The sequence below is a fragment of the Etheostoma cragini genome, chromosome 2 (genome assembly GCF_013103735.1).
Source record: "Etheostoma cragini isolate CJK2018 chromosome 2, CSU_Ecrag_1.0, whole genome shotgun sequence".
Classification (NCBI taxonomy): Eukaryota; Metazoa; Chordata; class Actinopteri; order Perciformes; family Percidae; genus Etheostoma; species Etheostoma cragini.
The window spans coordinates 10,936,876-10,955,922 of NC_048408.1; the positions used below are offsets into that span (position 1 = coordinate 10,936,876).

The following is a 19,047-nucleotide window of genomic DNA, read 5'->3' on the forward strand; positions in this document are numbered from 1 at the left end:
GCAAATGTTTGCGTGAAATGTTTTCTATACTAGTGCCATAATATACCTGTCCATGCCGATACTAAAACGATACTTTTAGTAATACCTTGCTTTGAAAAAAAAAATGTTTGTCTCAAAACTCTCTTGTAGATGTTAAATGTTGTTGAACACAAACAAGTATATAATTTTAAAAAAAAGTCTAATGCTAGTAAAATTTTGAGTTATATTAAGAACTATGCTATGAAAATATAAGTAAACAGGATTTTCTGTCTGAGCACAGTTTTGGTACCTTCATTGATACTCGGTGCTACATAATAACGTCTGGACACTCACTCCAAACCACATATTTATGGCTTCTATAATTATAGGTGTGGTTAAGCATCCAACTTGCCCACATCTCAAAACAATTCTAGAAGTACAATAAAAACTCGTTCAAAAGTATATCAATATCAAGAAGTGAAAGTGCACAAACAATAATACATCATATATATAATATATGAAATATTGTGCATGACAAACACATTAAAACAAAGACACATACAGGATGCATCCTATTTTTCCACTAACATACAATACATGTAATATTTATATTATTATCGAGACTATGGACAGCTATCGTCACAAATCAATGTTTTCCAATAGGGATTTGCGTATTCTACTAATGCTCCTTCCTCATTGGGCTAAAGACACATTTTGTATAAACGTGTAATACTCAGCCCTAGTTAGTATGTTTGTATTTTTCCATACATTAAACCCGAAAACCTTTTATATCTTTGCCTGCTGAGGTTTTTCCTTCTAGGAACAAATGTTATGCTTGTATGTTCTTAGATTATCCACACAATGCTTATATTGTTAATAAGCTTCTAATTAGTTCAGATTATGGAATTTGCAACAACACACAAAATTCAGTCTGTACTCAAGTAAAAACATCATCATACTTCAAGTGCATACAGTCTCCTCTCTATACCCGCACTTTCCTCCCTGATTGAAAGTTGTAATTAAGAGAGTCGGGAAGAATTAGATGCAGAATGAGCTGTCAAAAAGTCACATTTAAGTGAGGGATGCGTTGGTCTCTGCAGTAAAAAATGTAAATGATATAAATTGCCATTTAAGTGTAGCACAGGCTAATGTTTTGTCACAAATTAATGTGACACAAGGCAGCAATGACAATCAAGGGCTGCCTCATTTTAATTTGGTTGTGTTTAGAGGGCTTTTGTGAGGCGACAGCTTTACACAAATTAACACAATTGCCTGTTTTTATGAGGAAACCATAAATGTTTTTTTCCCTCCTTTGCCAGCTAATGAGGAGAGAAAACGGCTTGTATCTCAGCGTTATGGCGATGCAGAGAAGTCTGCAGAAGAGCAACACGGTGCTCTTATCCACCCACAACCAGCAGAGAAAAGAACAAAGACAGAGCCTGAAATGGCTCCCTAATGAACTACAAGAGTTCTCTAATGTTTTGATGTTCCCATATGATCAGATATGGATTCACTCTGCTTTTTGCTCGTTATAGAAATCATTGGCAGACTCTGTCACAGGAACACTTAGAAGGATATTCTCCTTTCCTCTGAGGAATTCATCTTTGAGGGGCATTAGTGATAACTGCTGTTCAGTAATGGGATGAGGAACATGTTTGAGGGGAGAAGCATTTGGTTATAGTATGTCGTGTAAATGTTCTGCATCTGTTGACATTTACAACACTTGCAATCCTCTGCCCTCTCCTCCATTTACAGGCTCTGGAAAGCGAGTTTGTGTCCTGCCAGCTCCACCAGTGGATCGATCTGATCTTTGGCTACAAGCAGCAGGGACCTGAAGCCACCAGAGCCCTCAATGTTTTCTATTATCTTACCTACGAAGGTGCAGTCAACCTCAGCTCCATCAGTGACCCCATGCTCCGAGAGGTGAGGCTGATACACGATACAGTACATACATATAAGTACACACACACACACACACACACATTTTAATACACATGAACTGTATGTACTACACAGCTGATTTAACTTCCTTGGCAGGTCATGCTGAGTAAGGGAAAAAAACTGTGTATTACAGTAAGTACACTTGAGCAGAAGCCCTCTCAAATGGATGCTTAATCAGACTTTATCATAAAAGCATCTGTCCATTCAGTGCCTCTGTATTTCAGGCATTTTTTTGATGCCATTAGCCATGTTAAATTGGTTGATGAATGGCAGGGGAGAGCTAAGCTAACAATCTACTGGCAGGTATTGCTGAGCAAAGCTTTTCCCCCTGTGTGATATCTCTGAAAGCTATCCACCAAGTGTTCCACTTTAACGCCTTAAAGCCTCCTCCTTGGCTTTCATTCATTATTCATTATTCCCCTCGCTTTGAACTGCTGCGCACACAACACTGGCCTGCCCAAAAGCAACCCCACAAAACACAGTGCTGAAAAGAAAAACACAGCTAGTTTGCCAACAGCCAAACGCCGGTTTGACAACTTCACCAATCTGCTGTAAAAGGCAGCTAGCCAGCATCAGGCCAATTGACCTGGCTTACGTCAGCCTTTTAGACGTTTAAGTTGTGGTGTCAAAAGTTGCACACATTCTATTTTTATTCTCGTCACACTTTGAGGTTTTATACAGGGTTTCTCCTAAAGGATAATTCCAGTTTATCATATCTTGTTTCTTGTTTTCCCAGCTTTGGCCGTCATTTCAATTGGCTACGAGCAAAGTCACTTACCAAAGTAATTGTTGGGATCCGAAAACATTTTAAATAGTGAAACCATAAAGTCTAACCAAGTGCACACAATATAAACACTTTACACACTAATGGGGGTAGCACTCTTCCTGGCACTGGTATGGAGTAATTTTTTAAATAGTATATATAATTATGTAAAAAAGCACATTTTCAATGATTTGGCAGTAAAATTGTGTACACAGCATATAAATTACAGTATAAAAAATAATCAGAAGAAAATATATCCCAAATCTGCATTCCTGCAGTCATAAGCAGGAGGTGCTGTTTTAATACCACTCACAACACATGCACCTGCCTCTGATGGCGTCCTGCGTGTTTGAGGATTTATCCTTCCCTTGGTCACTGGAACAGCCTGGCAGAAATAGTTGTCCACTGATGCGGTTGTGTGTGTTAAGCAGAAGAATAGGTAATGGGCTGGGTGTGGAAATGGCTCGTGCACCCTGGTAATCAATCTGCGTGTGTGTGTGTGCTTACTTGTGTTTGTGCGTGTGTGTGTGTGCGTGGCTAAAGGCCAAAGCACATCTGGATGGGAATTAGGGTGAATGAGGTGATAAATCAATGATCTACTCCTTGTGTCCGTGATGCTACAGTCACTGAGCATGAAGGGCAGCAGAGCAGTGGAGGCAAAAGGCTGCCCGGCCCCATGATATACTTGCAGTGTGTGTGTGTGTGTGTGTGTGTGTGTGTGTGTGTGTGTGTGTGTGTGTGTGTGTGTGTGTGTGTGTGTGTGTGTGTGTGTGTGTGTGTGTGTGTGTGTGTGTGTGTGATTGTGTGTGTGATTGTGTGTGTGATTGTGTATACATGTGTGTGTGTGATTGTGTATACATGTGTATACATGTCTGTGTGTGTGTGTGTGTGTGTGTGTGTGTGTGTGTGTGTGTATGTGTATATATATATATATATATATATATATATGACGTGGGTCTTGTCTTTATTGTTTTGTCCATCTTTGATAATAATGGCATTGTACTCCACTATACCATTTCACTGTCAATAACTATAACTTTAAAAAAATTAGAAACACTAGACCAGTGCCAAGAAGAGTGGTGCTCCCATTAGGGTTTGAAGTGATTTTACTGTGTGCACAGAGTTAGACTTTATGGGAAATCTGCTACATTGCTTTACAGAGAAAATGTTATTTTGCTTTTTCCTTTGAAATTAAGCTGTTGGTAACTTATTTTGTGGGGGCATCAACTTTTATGGAAAACATAGGGGGGTGTTTGTTTAAATTAATTGTCCCAAACATCACAGTTGAATTTAAGATTACATTTATTTAATAATTTCAGCGTCCACTAAAATATGAACATATCAGCAGTTAGTGGTTTTCTTCTCCCGCTCCCCCTCCGATGCTGTGGGTCCAATCTGCTGGCTTCACCTTTCGAAAACAACCTCAGTCTGAGCGCTTTAATTAGTTAAATAAACCAAAACAGTGTTATCCCTGTGAGCTAAGCCAAGGCTCTCCTTCGACTGTGTTTGTACGGAAGGAAGCATGCCCCGTCTGTGCAGAAGGTGGAAACAGAGTTCCAGGCCTGTGCCTCATCATGGCCGGGGGGTGGCTGAGGGCTGCAGGAGCTTTAGGACTGAGGGCTTTGGGTCTGAAAATGTCCCCAGGGTCTGCCACTACTGAGTGACAACTGTTTCAGCCTGAGCTGTGGTCTGGACCAGGCTAGCCCGCATTAGGACAGGTCCTGGGGCTGTTCATTGTCAGACGGATGGGTCACAGACGTGTGTGTGTTTGTGTGTGTACGGTTGGGTCGGAAAAGGTAGTAATTGGGGCAGGGAGTTCTTTATTCCTGCCATGCTGTTTGGCAGTCGTTTACTCCCACCCGCCGCAACTCAACCTCTCTCTCTCTCTCTCTCTCTCACACACAGACACACACACACACACACACACACACACACACACACACACACACACACACACACACACACACACACACACACACACACACACACTGTATAGATCATACCTAGATGTTTGTACGTACACATGTATACATGAATCCATTGGCATGTGTATACCTTTGTATATTTATGTGGGCTCATCAGCATAAATGCACACGTGTTTATCTGTAGATTTCTATTCTGGGAGAGAGTTCTCAGCACAGATTAGGGAATGTTGTGGAGACCACTGCTGTGTTTTTCTAAACCATGATTACTTCCTGTCCTGCCTCCGCCACAAGTCAAATCTCATCCACCCTCTTTCTCTCTAAGAGAACGACTGTGTCTCTTCAGATGGATTTATGTGTATGCGTGTGCACCCATGTGCATCGCATTTTTGCACATCTGTGTTGCCTCTCAGTGTATAAAGAGAAACACACCCTGTGTTACCTTCTCATCATTGTACAGGGCTTCCCCTCTATCACATGTGATTACGGAAAATCCCACAGCCTCTCACACCAGAGACAAAACACAGTGCCCAGTCTAAATTGTACAGTGTTTGCGTAATTCGGCATGAGACGGGAAATATACCCACGCGAGTGAACCTGCTTTAACACTCAGCCAAAGTCACAGGTTTATTTTCTTTGGAGAATATACCCTTCACTTTATTTCATTTTTCTCAATTTTTAAAGATTGTTAACATCTAAAACCTAAGATACAGAGTGTTCTACTACGCTGCTTGTCAACAACATAAGGCCATAGTAGTTATTCTTTTTATTCTATTCATAGCGTGAGTGTTGTCGGAGCAATTTGCATAAAAGAGGCTTGTTTTACATGGAGATCCATCTTGTCAAGTGGCTGAGTAAATCAAAGGGCAGGTTGGGACGTGTGAGCCGAGGGTGTTTTAGCCATTTAAATGTATAGAATATGGAAAACCTTCATCAGACACGGGCCAGCACCCCCAAAAGAGATTGGCCTTGTGGAAGGCCCCTCATATAATCACCTGAGCATTGCATTGGCATATAGGGATAGGACATGCTGACCTAGACTCGGCCACTTTCCAACGTTCCGCAGCATCATAAATGTCAGAGCTGAACTTAATGAAGATAGGTTGAGTGGCTTTGAGGAGTCTCCTCCTCACATTAGCTTAAGCAAAATGCTCGGCTCTATAGGCAGAGGAGAGGGGAGGCACTTTGACCTTGAATGATGCACTGATGTCCTCTCACTAACAGACTAAGTGAAAGAGATGGAAAAGGTGTCATGACCAGTAATGAGGTCCTGTGCAAAGGTGACCTTTGATATCATTCAATGAACAGAACGAAAACATTTTAGTTTATGTAACACACCAGTCTTAATACACCCACAATACTGGCTCATGGAAGTATCTCTGTCAGAACTAGTATGCTTACAGACATGCAACATACAACATACAGTATGTGCAGTTTTGTGCACAGAACCACAGACACTCCTGTTAAAAAGCCACTTTAAATCTGTGAAAAGCGGTGTATAAATTCCAATTATTATAACAAGGAGTTTTAAAATCTCTTCAGAAAGTTTCTAACCACACTTAATTAGTGCTCCTTCTCCTCCAATGTGAAACAGTGACATTGAATCCGGTTTATTGTATTTATTTATTACCCATACATTATTGACATGAATGCATGAGATGCAAACTGCCTTTTCTGTTGGAATGTCAATTTATAACACGGTATACAAAGGATGATTCAAGACATTTATTGTTTGCAAAATGATAGAGAATTTTAGATAGAGGTAGCTGTAAAGGAGGTAAAAGTAAAATGTAAGTGCAGAACTACCTGGGTAAAGAAAGTGTACATAAAAGTTGAGAAAAATGAGAGTATTGACTGTAAAATATTTGTCGTGTGTATGTAGAATTATTCTTTGGTGCATGATTCTTAGCAGTAAAGAAGCGGAGGAAACCTTGTAATAGACGGTTGAGATCGCTCCTTCTCTGTCTCTCTCTCTGGTTAGTGTCAGACAATGGGTATGAGCAGACTAACTTCCAAATCTTTTTTCTCATGGAAATAACATACGCAGGCCTCAACCATGAGCTCATTCTCACAGGCCTCGCCAAGTCGGGCTCAAACGTCTCAGCCTGCACACACACATACACAAGCTGTCACTCCCACACAGCCAGTCAAAGTCCACACCAACATGCTGACACACTGTCATCATTTTGTGTTGGCCGTTTTCTCACTGCTTGTCCTTTTTTTTTTTATATAAACCATCAGTCAGACTATATCATAGCGTTTCTGCTTAATGTTGTTATACAAATCTCTACAGACACTTTTGTTTTCTTCATTTAGTTTCAGAGTTTTTTTCCCCCCATTCTGTTTTGTTTATACTGAACATAAAACAATGTTCTTGTGTGCATTTGTAATGTTTTTATTTTATTTTTATCACAAACATTTTCTCAATTGTGAGATTTAGCTCCTTTTCTGAGTCATTATAAACTTACATAACAAGCATTTTGGTCTTTGAAAATGCAATTTTCCACCAATTTACAAACATTTAAACCAATTGGGAAAGTAATTGTAACAGATAAATTGATAATGAAAATAATTAATCCGTTCTAGATAATAATAGTGTGATATTGTCGAGTTTTGGCATACGTTGGTGCCTGTGCATCTATACACTGCTGTGTGTGTGTTTTAGCTCATGCCAGTTGGCCTGACGGTGAGCTGTGTGATGATGTCCAGAGGCTGCTCGGCCGGCGTCTGCTCTGACATTTATAGTCCTATACCTCTTCATTAACACCACCTAGCCTGCCTACAAGCCTGCCTGTCTCAACCCTATTCTCTCTGTCTGTGTGTGTGTGTGTGTGTGTGTGTGTGTGTGTTTGAGAATACATGACGTGCATTTTGCATTCGTCTTTGTCTTCTTTTTGTTGAGACTCTGTAATCTTAAATTTTTGTGTATAATGATATTATATGAAATGTTTAATATAAAAATGGTCAACCAGATTTTTATATGACTGTTACGGAGGCATCTATCCCTTTTCATTTCTCTGTTAATTTACAGTGTTTTTACACCAACGTGATGCTGATGGTTTTTTAGCTATTTCGTTTTCTTTAATAGCCATTGACATACAACACCATGTAGTTATTTATATATTACTTTGCACCTCTTTACGAGGCATTATAGACACATTATGCAATTTGTATTTGCATTTTAAATTCCTGAAGCGCAACAATTCAAGACTGACTCATTTTTTCTGTTTTCTTTCACTCTCCTTTCTTTTCCTTTACCATTCCTTACCCTTGATTTCTTTTTTTTCCTTCAGGCTGTGGAGTCTCAAATCAGGAGTTTTGGACAGACCCCCTGCCAGTTGCTCATCGAGCCACACCCACCCCGAAGCTCAGCCATGCAAGTGGTGAGTGATGCACATGCATACGTACACTCAAACAGATACTCTTAGAAACCCCCCAAAACAACTATACTTGTAGTCCTTATGTCTGAACATATTACCATATAACCATCAGCCAACTGAGCTACAGTCTCAACCATTGTGCTGCCTGTTTAATGCTGTCCCTGACCTCTGGTCTGCCCTGATGTAAGCGCTCTGCTTTGCTTCATATAACTCTTCTTTTTAATTTTTGACTGACTCGCTTCATCCTCCATTTACCTCCTACTTTCTCTTTCTCCATCTACAACTGTGGGAAAATAAAGTTGTGGGTTTGAAAGCATCTCCTCTCTCATCATTAGAGAGGTGTGTGTGAAAGGAAAAGATCACAAGCATTTGTGTGCATGCATGTGTGTTTAGTGAGAGGTATGTGCAGGGGAAAGGCACAGCTTTGCACTGGAAACCTGGGTCCGTGCCAGATTTTCTACCTGAGCTGGTAGCAGAGGAGATCAGTAAAGGAGAGCAATGAACAGCCGTAGTGAAGTGACGGCTTTTTAAGGGCCAAGGAGTGCAGTCAGTGTGTCTGCTCGTGATGGGCCAAGGCCCCATGAGTCCCTATTAGTGTGGTGTCCCTGTGGCGCTGACAGCTGGCTGTAGACCACCACCCAGCGCACACATGCACTCACAGACACAAACTCAGGCTAGGGCTTTGAATCTGTAGCACTCATGCGCAAATTCCTATGAAATGTTTTTATTTTGACTTCGGCACCCATAGTTTTTAAACATAATATTCAGACGCCATTATTCAAACTCATTTCTAACCCTCCACACCATACTCTTTCTATATGCCCTGTTTTCTTTACTTTTACATGTTCTTGCTCTCTACTTTCTCTCCATCCTCTCTCATGTGAGTGTGTTGTCAGAGTGTCGGCATCTGCCCATGCTGGCGGTAATGATACTGTCAATGCGTCTGGTTAGCTGTCAGACACACCGGATTTACTCAGGTCTGTTCCCGATGTTAACACTGATGTTCCTCTTCTTTACACGCAAGGAGGAAAAGTGCTCTGTGTTATAGCTACTTAGTACAACCACTTTATGTGTGAGCTTGTGTCTAACCAGGGAAAGATAGGTCTGATAGGTCAGTGAAGTACGTTTTGGTTATGACTGCAGTGTTGTCAGTTACCCCCACTGTGGATGTATAAGTGATACGTTTAATGTAATGCAACTAAAATTTCATTTCTATTTTGTAAATAGAAAACGTTAACGTCAGTGAAAAGTAATCCTGAAATAGTTATTTTCTTATTAGTCCGTTGACCGAAGCAAATGAATTGTCAAAAGGTTTGATGAGATTTGGCTCCCATTTGTCTGTTTTATGTCTTGTCGTTAGACAAAACAGATAATTTATCACATGTCATAGATTTAAACAAAAATTGCTTAATCATGAGATGAAATGATAATAATGGTTAGTTGCAGACAGTTCTTCTCAGGAGAACAACATTGATTTCAAGGAATTTAGAATTTAGAATTTCACATGCTGTGTATCTATCTGACGTTTTAGTTCCAAGCTCTGCTAACTGCACACTTCATACCCGGTGTTCTTACAGATCCCATCCAGAGATGTTTTAAGACAAACAAATGCTCTGGAAATACTGTAAATGTTCAAAATAATAACTTAAAATGACATGTACCCCTCCCTCAATGAAAAATCTAAACGGGCTTCTAGTGGGGAAACTCGGCTCATATGTTATTCTACACAGTGAACACACATTATTGAGTGAAAGGGCACTTAAACAGAATGACTTGTCTTTTGTAACACTTTTCATTTTATTAATATATCATTATTAATATACATATTTATATATATCGAAAAGTATAAAGGCTTTTCAAGTTTGTTTCCCATCCTAATCTTCCTGCATCGTTGTTTCAAAAGACATTTCTAGCCTTTACCTGACTCTTTTTCTAACCTGTACTACTTAACTGCTGCTTACTGCTATCCTGCTTAAGCTCCCTAACTTTCTCTCTGTCCTTTTTCCTCCCTCCCTCTGTTTTTTCCTCTTTGCTAACGCCATCTGCGGCTGCTTCGCTCGTCTTTCTGTTTTGCTCGTTGTCCGCTGCTCCATATCTTGGCTCTTTCCCCTCGCTTCACCGCATCCCGTTGTCCGTCCTGGGGGCCTGAACAGTATCTTCTCCTGCAGACCCCGCTGATGTTTACGGAGCAGATGCAGCAGGATGTTATCATGGTGCTGAAGTTCCCATCCAACTCTCCCGTGACCCATCTAGCGGCCAACACCCAGGCAGGTCTAACGTCACCTGCCATCATCACCGTCACCGCCAACCGAATCTTTGCCGTCAACAAGTGGCACGGATTGACAGGTGAGAGATTATTTTCTTATATACACCATTATTTTATTACAATTACGTTTATTACAACCAAAGTTGTTTATTCTATCAGGCTGTATTAGAAAGCTAAGTCAGACACGGGATACTAGCATGGCATGGCAATCTCACAGTAAAATAAAAAACTAAGACTCCTCGCCCATTGAAGCGATGAAGGTGATGGACAGGAATGAATGCCAGCCCCTGCAGTCAATTTACGAACAGTTTGTTATAAAGGCAAGCTCAGAGGATAGTGACTAACCCATCACATATCCTCCATACAGAATATGCCCTCTGGCAGGCGCTACAGAGTCCCTCAAGGCAAACTGTCAAACTTTTAAACAATGCTGCTTAAGGCAGTAGAGATTTGGCAATATTTTCATGGTGTTTTACTGGGGGGTGAGAGAAATAGATGTGACGTGCAGTATATTTTTACCACAGAATTTATGCAATGCAATTTTCCGTTGTGACTACTACTTGTGCTGTATTGTTTGTTTGTAATTGTCAAGGCGTTATTTATGTGTGCAGCTTGGCGTTCAGAAGAAATTTCCCTAAAGGGACACTAAAGTATGTCGTATCATGTCGTACTGAATGAGTTTGTTCTGTGATTTTCTGCCATTCTGATTCTGCATCATATTAACCTCATTGGCTATTTTAGACAGGTAAATACCATCTTTTGCTCCCACAGAATCATTTTTACATTATCTCGGTTTGTGTCTCTCCTCCATACTCGTTGTCCAATTCACCCAAGTCAAGAATTGACCGGTCTCGTCTCTATAGGATGGACGTTGATTTGGGAGACAGTTGACTGTGTCTGCTTGATAGCAGTATCAAATGTGACACATGCAGCAGCCGGCATCAGGTCTCACGTCCACCTCCATACATCAGCCTCTCACTTCACAAAACCTTATTTACTCAACATCCATCCGGCCCGTAGAAGAAACATTAAATTTGATATCTCTGAATTTATGAGGATGAAGACTGATTGGTTTTTCACTAGAATACAACCTCATCCATGCGTACCACAGACCACACTGATTAACCTAATTGGTTTAGTTAGCTGGTATAAAATAAACAAGATGTGCACTGTTCAGAGGTAGTTCATTAATTGTCTGGATTTACTGGAGTCTTTGTGTGGCTGTTGGAGCAGATAAAAGATAAGAATGGAAGGATGTGCATGTTGTAAATTCTTCTCAACAGGGCGCATGCCAACAATAAACATGAAGCATTTGTTCATGAGCATGTCGTAAACAACACAGTGCTGCCAACAATCACATTTTATCTTTTGCCTCTGGAGAAGATGCAGCTAATGGACAATGCACATACTGTTATTAATCAACACTTTGATTAATAAACAGTAGTTGTTTATGTCAGATTCTCAAATGTTTAACAAAGATATAACTCTTTATCTCTTTTTGGTACATTTTTGTAAATTGAATATTATTGATGTTTGGAATTTTGATCAGACAAAATGAGCAATGAGAGGCATTTTTCAGTATTTTCTGAATATTAAACTAAAAACATTGATCAGTTAATTGCAAAAATAATCGTTGGATGTCTTATAATTAATAGTTGTAGTCCTACTCAGAGGAGTCACATACATTAAAAAGGATTTGTTACTTTTCTGTGTGTTATATCATTGTAAACTCTCTTTGGTTTTTGAATCAGTTTATCAGAAAAAACAAACCATTTGAAGACGACAACTTAGGATCTGGAAAATTGTGATTGTGGCATTTTGTTCTGTAGTCAGACATTTTATAGTCTGAATAATTAATTTCTTAATGAAAAAAAATGGAGCTATTGACTGATAATAAAAAGAAGAATGAGTTAAATCCCAACATTAAAGCTTTAGTGCGTAACGTTTTCATTTAAAAAAAAAAAACGTCTGATACATTTAAGCCATTGCCACATGAGTTGCTACAAAGCAACAAAAAATATCAGTTGCACAAAACACTCTGTTTCTCAGCATGGCTGTGTCCAGAAGATTGTGTCGTACAGTGACTTTCCCATGCAGAAGCTCGAGTGAAGATAATTACCTCTTCTGAAGAGTCAGTTTTTTGGCTACTATCAGCTGGGCGGAGGAGGGTTAGGGGCGCGTGCGTGGTCACGGACGGCTTGTATAATGTAGACGCACCGACAGTTTTGTTGTCATTACTTAGAATTCCTTGTCGGGGCGACAGAAATTACGCACCATAGCTTTAAACTGTGTTAGCAGCATTCTTTGCCAAAAGACTTAAAGAAATTCTATTTGAATTCTTGCTTTTACACTTGATTAAATCTGTAGCGCCGTCTTTTGAATCCATTCACCAAAATAAGCTAAAGGGACTTGGTTGATCAAAGAATTGTGTTTTGCAGCATGTACTGTATATAGCATGAAGAGTAATTTGTTTCACTGTGGCTTGGTAGCTCTGTAACATAATTGATGTGTAATATGCGGGAGAACTCTTTGGCCAGCAGGTGACACTGTGACTTTATGGTTATAATTTTCAGTGTGGTTATAATGACCTGAAAGCCAGCATCTACTTCACAAGGCCACATGATTACAATATTAATCCAATCTGTCTTCTTCTCTGTCAGGTCATCAGAGCTCAACGGTGCAGGACCAGCAGTACCAACTTCCTGTGGAAATTGACTCTCTGATAGGTATGCTGTCATTTATGACTGTGAAATAGTCCATATACATGCATATTCTTTACATAGTGTGAGTTTATATGCTGTAAGCATGAATTGATTTTTTTTTTTTTTTGTGGGTTTGTGGATGAATCCTGCTGGCATCTTGGTGACTCATGGCAGTCTGTAGCGGCGTGTCCCTGGACAGTAGATTAGAGTTGTTTCTCAGCCTCTGCCCCAGTTCACTCCTCATGATATAGGCCCTGCTCTCACACTAGACCATTTGCATGCAAATTGGAATGCAATGAGCTGTGGCCTAGGCCGGCATTTCATCATCAACTCCCCCTCTTTCTCCCGCTCAATCGTCCCTTCCCTCCCTCCCTTTCTGCATCCTCTTTGGTTTAATTTGAGCGGAGGGAAAGGACGCGTGTCAATGGAAATGAATATGAATGCGGTAATAATGTGTGATTGAGAATGCACGGCGGACGGCTGTCAGGACAATATGGGCGCCTCTCATCCTTCACGACTTGTTGATGAGCAGGAGAAGAGTGCCGAGCCACAGTGATGTATGGGATGCACTGGTGGAGCAGGGAGACACGAGCCCCTTCTATCTGCTCCCACCTTCGCCACCGTCGCTCTGATGCAGCCTCGCACAATCCAAAGCACTTCTGCAAGGGGGGCAGTTCTTTCTCCATGAATGTTGTGGTCACTCTTAGGCTCAACAGACCATTTTTTCTCTCCAAACACTTGACTACTGAAAATAACCAGGGTTTAGTCTCACATATTCATCTTTATCTGCACATACAATATTTCTCTCCTTTACTGCCCCTCTTTACAGGAGTAATACATGAAATCTTTGTCTGTGCATCAGTATTTATATTTCTTGTTTTTATGAGCGCTCTATAGTTTATTTGTCACAGAAAGCGCACTTTGCAGGCAAATTTGTATGCTATAATACTTTCATATTTTTGTTTCTAACACTTAAACATAAACAATGTACTAAATAATATATTTTTGTGTTTTGGGGGAGGTAGAGGGGATTTCTGGGCTTGTCAGTAATATATTTAAACTGTTTGCATTCCAGGAGGACTCTGAGCTAAACACAGTAAATTAAGGTTGAGCCATCTATGGCGTTGGGAAATGTTAGAAATGGGTTGAATTATTGGTTGTAGCATGTATGCTGGACTATCTCAGTTTCCATGCTCGACAATCTTCTCCAACACCTGTTCTCCAGCGCTTGTGACCCCACCAAATAAGAAATACTTCCCAGTGGACATAGCTCTCTAGAAAAGGAAAAAAAAACACACCACTTATGGAAGAGAGATCGTCAATAAATTTGCTTTCCACCCAAACCATTCGCTTAATTACACAACTAAGATGAATTCGCAGTGTGTTCTTATGTGAGTGGTGTGCATATTTTCTGGTCGCTCTACCATTACTCTTCTACTCTCACGGAAAAATGTGAAGTCCCGTAAACTTAACATCCAAGATGTTTTATGTATTCTCTCACAAATCTTCTTTGCACCGTGCACTGAAACTGAAGTGGTGGTGCATTGGTGTGTGAGCTCTTTGAAAATAACTGATATATGTATACAGTAAACTGTGTGCCTGGTCATAGATTTAATATTTCTGTGCACATTTGTACATTTGCAGTAGCTCATTTTATTTGTATTCCTCTCCTCTCCAGCCAGTAACGTGGGCAGTCACCGTCGTCAAATCTCAGACCTGCTGGACCAAAGCATTCAGATCAGCTCGCAGTGTTTCGTCATCACAGCCGACAACCGCTTCATCCTTCTGTGCGGCTTTTGGGACAAGAGCTTCCGGGTTTACTCCACCGACTCAGGTACTGTATAACACTGGTACACGTCCCCCTCTCAGCCCTCATATCATCACTATCCCAAAATACTGTTCTATTTCAAGTTTGGGTATGCCGCTTTTTAAACAATTTTGTCCCCTAGCCTAGTCCTAGATATACATGCTGTAAGTGTGTAACTTCATATGTGTCTTTGTCAATATAAGGCAACCATTTTGTTGTCACTGGATAATTTATGTAAACCAGTTTGGAGTCTTAACATGCACATGCACATATTCTCTGCCCATAAAGTCTTTTTATGTATGGCTGATAAAATCCTAAATGAAACTGTACAAATGCATTACTCTTTTTTTGGTTGGAACAGAATAAATGTACCCAAAAATCTCTGGCCCAAAAAGCAACAACGGTTTCTGGCACACAATAGCACAAACCCCATGAGCCTCATCAGGGTGTATTTTTGCACTAATATCAAAATCTAATGAGCACATGGTCATTAAGATTACTGAGCACATTCATACTACCCAGAAAATGAACTATTTGTTAATTAGACAATCCATGAGCTTTCCTCTTTTTACCCTCAAGCCAAAATGTCAACTCTGAACATTTCTCATAAACAAATATTGCCATGAAATTTGATGATGAACACATTCATGCTATTAAAGACATGAGTGTTTAGCAAACCCCATGGCCTTTCCTCTAGCACCATCCTCAGGACAAACCTTTTTTTTATTTTTTAACTCCACTGCTAGTAAGGCTCTAGACAAAAAGAAAAACAGATCATCAATATGTTATTTTGTTTTGTCCAACACTTTTGAACTGTAAAGTGAAATTTACATTGCAGCCACCAGTACTGTAGACTTTAGATTCTCAGTGCTGTAAACAACACAGTATACAGTCTTAGCTGCTTGCTATGCCATGGATGGTGTGCTCTGCTTTATTGTATTGTATTGTAGCTGAATACATTTACGCAATTTCTTGCTACAGTAGGGATCTCTTTATTTTCCATTCTTATTTTTTGCCTGTTCACTGCACGTGTGCTCTATTGAAGTTGAATACATCTGAAGTATGTTTTTGATACTTTAAGATGCTTACAATTGTAGCACAAAAGTCAATTGCCAAAAGCCATTGCTGTGAAGTTCTTGATTTCATTATGTACACTAATTGTAAATTATGATGAAAAATCTATTGCATAAATAGTGAGTACCTCCAGTATACCATATATAATATCTATTTCCCAGTAAGATTGCGTATGCCTCAATACACACACACACACACACACACACACACACACACACACACACACACACACACACACACACACACACACACACAGACCAGGTCAGGGGTCCTAAATGAAACTGTCTGAAGCTTCATCTCTATACCGGGCTCCTCAACTCTTCTCCTGATACCCCATTCAGAACCATACACACATCTATACAACACTCTCTGATTTAATTTCTATAGGCCAGGGCCTCCCTGCCTTTAATGGAGGAGGGAGGGATGGGAGTACAGAGATAGCTCTATTGTGTGACTGCCACCGGGGTGTGCGACTGGAACGTGAACACAGTTTAATCGCACACGCTCAACAGCTGCCACCAAGGTCCCTAAAGCCCCCAGGTTAAAGAACTGAGGGATTTTATCAATTACAAGACTTGATTGGAACACGTGCACAAAACACATAGCCTCATACGCCTGTGTGCACACACAGCCAATTTAATTTGTCTGTCTCTGTGTGTGTGTGTGTGTGTGTGTGTGTGTGTGGCACGAGCGTGTGTTCAGTTCAAGCTGCATGGTAGCCATTATTGTTGCCATCATTAGTTATTTTCAGTGTTTATAAAGATGTCAAACATTTTACATCTTTGATGTCTCTGTTCTTCTTTGGAAATTTAGTCAGTGGCATGCCAAGTTTCATAACAGCCCTCATGTTTGCAGTTAGATACAGCTTAATAATGCAATGGACAGTGATTTTGACACCCAGGCAGAAATGTCATGTGTTGAAAACGATCCACTGTTTGACTGCAGAGGTCACACTATGACGAGCGCAATGAGTATTAGACAGCTAGACGGTGGAGCTGTGGTCTGGAAATCTGACAGCAATTAGCCCCTTTTTATATATACACGTGGAGCACACTGAATGTGCACAGACACACACTCATACACACCAGAGTTGGAACAAATATTTATTGTAGTCTGGGAATTAGTACACGTTTGATCATAGAATTACTAGCCAAGTAGACGGATGATCAACAAACATATTGCGGGGAGCTCCAAAGAACTGCACATATGAAATACATTTATACTCTTTTTGTTGTTCTGGTGCAATATGAAATAACCAAATCTTGTAATGTATTGTTCAAATGTTATGATCTTATTTTTCATCACTTTCTTGTTTAAAGACAATACTTATAATACAACTGATCCTTGTGCATTGACACGTGTGTACTTTTGCAGGCAAACTGACACAGATAGTGTTTGGGCATCGTGACGTGGTGACGTGTCTGGCTCGCTCTGAGTCGTACATTGGAGGAGACTGCTATGTCCTGTCAGGCTCCAGAGATGCCACCCTGCTGCTGTGGTACTGGAACGGAAAGCACAATAACATTGGAGAGAGTCCAGGCAGTAAGTACACAGGCAAACCAGCCTGAATGTGAGCACACACGCACGCACGCACGCACGCAGGTATTCTCTGAGTGCTCTCCCTCCCAGACAGTTGTGACTGTGTGATTTACGGCCTCCCTCTGTAAAGTAACAACTAGTTTCGTCTGACCAGGCCAGGCCTCCTGCATACAGATTGGATTTCGCAGCACTGTTGCAGCAGGAACAGCTTTCGATAATGTGTTTGAGATTGTGTGTGAGTTTCCGTGAGACCAGATAATGTGTCTGTCTGTGTGTGTGTCTGTGTGTGTGTGTGAGAATCTGTCTTTAATGTGAGTGAAAGTGAGGGCCACTTAGACGTAAAATGCGATGTTGAGGGTGTCGGCCAGCACATGAAAGTTCACCACCATCTGAGGGCCACGGGGTCATGCTAGTCGATAAAAGTGAAAAATGTCATGGGCCTCTCTTACGTTACCATAACATATGGCATTAGCCATGATCAAAGCGTCGCACACACATTGCTCAGCCCTTAGCCTGCTCGGTGCTAATTTGGTCAGCTTAGATTGACGTACATGTTGCTAAGTGATCCATTACAAACGGGCTGAAATTTATGACAAATTGTGATTTGGTTAATAAGCCACATTGGTTTTTGATTTGGAAGACAGCGTAGACTATTGTTTGTCCATTACCTCATATACACTGATGTGGGATGTTGGAATCAAGAAAAATGTGTTCAAAGTCCCTCCTTATCCCATGTTAATTCACGGGGATTTTCAAATGTTTGGTAAGAAAAAGATAAATGCTTTTGTGAATTGAAAAACATGAACCACATTTTCATTTTCTGCTCTCATTTTATATCATGTTTTTCACTTTTGGATTGTTTTATTTTACTTAACAAAAAGCATAGAGACTTTACACTCTACGCTGACGTTTCAGCAACACTGTGACTCCTTTAGAGCCTTATTTTAATCATCCTCAAATTTGCATTTCCTTCTGGGATAAATAATGCATGTTGCTAGGTTACATTAGATCAACTGACACAAAAACGGACATCTGTACTGTACTCTATGTCCTGAGTAAAAAAATGTAACTACACATTTTCTAAGAATTGGCTGTATTTTGATTGATTTATGGAATTATTACTTGCCTAAAACTGTTTTGTGTGTTCGTACGTACCAATGCATGTGCTATACATGTTCTTATGTACGCTTGCATGCGTGTGTCAGTATAACCTCAGTTGGCTCAGTGCAGTTACCACGCTGTAGCTAGAGGAGCAGACAAAGCAGTTGTCATCCCAACCCTTCACCACCACATTGTGATGCTCCATTGCCCCAGACTGCAGGAAGTTCTCCCAGACATGAAGCTTTGAGAGACACACACACACACACACACACACACACACACACACACACACCACCGTACGTGCACCAATAAAATACATACAGGCAGCAGACTTTTCTTTATTCCTCTTCCAAAAACGAAACAATTCAAGCTAAAGTCTTCACATACATTGCATTCACAGACATTCCTTCTTATGCATAATGTCCTGTGAACATCTCATACACTTCATAAGCTTGACCCAAATGCACCTGAATGTCTTATATGCACATGTACACATTGACCTATGCACACTTGGTCCCTGCTACAGGCAGATGTTGTTGTGCACAGCAGCAGAGAGATTCCATAGACACCATTGCCATCTGCTGGCCACAGTGG

The 19,047-nt window shown here is 40.5% G+C and overlaps 1 protein-coding gene across 8 annotated transcripts in view; it reads left to right on the plus strand.

Moving 5' to 3' along the window:
• Positions 1-19,047, plus strand: part of lrba (LPS responsive beige-like anchor protein) — a 188,695-nt gene that overhangs the window by 161,676 nt on the left and 7,972 nt on the right. For 5 of the 8 annotated variants that reach the window (XM_034897460.1, XM_034897488.1, XM_034897509.1 and 2 more), the window contains 6 exons: positions 1,714-1,881; positions 7,878-7,967; positions 10,118-10,310; positions 12,891-12,956; positions 14,611-14,766; positions 17,188-17,355. In XM_034897460.1, the coding sequence (XP_034753351.1) occupies positions 1,714-1,881; positions 7,878-7,967; positions 10,118-10,310; positions 12,891-12,956; positions 14,611-14,766; positions 17,188-17,355 (841 nt within the window). The remainder of the gene's footprint in view (positions 1-1,713; positions 1,882-7,877; positions 7,968-10,117; positions 10,311-12,890; positions 12,957-14,610; positions 14,767-17,187; positions 17,356-19,047) is intronic. The other 3 variants (XM_034897518.1, XM_034897528.1, XM_034897498.1) reach the window with 1 other exon arrangement.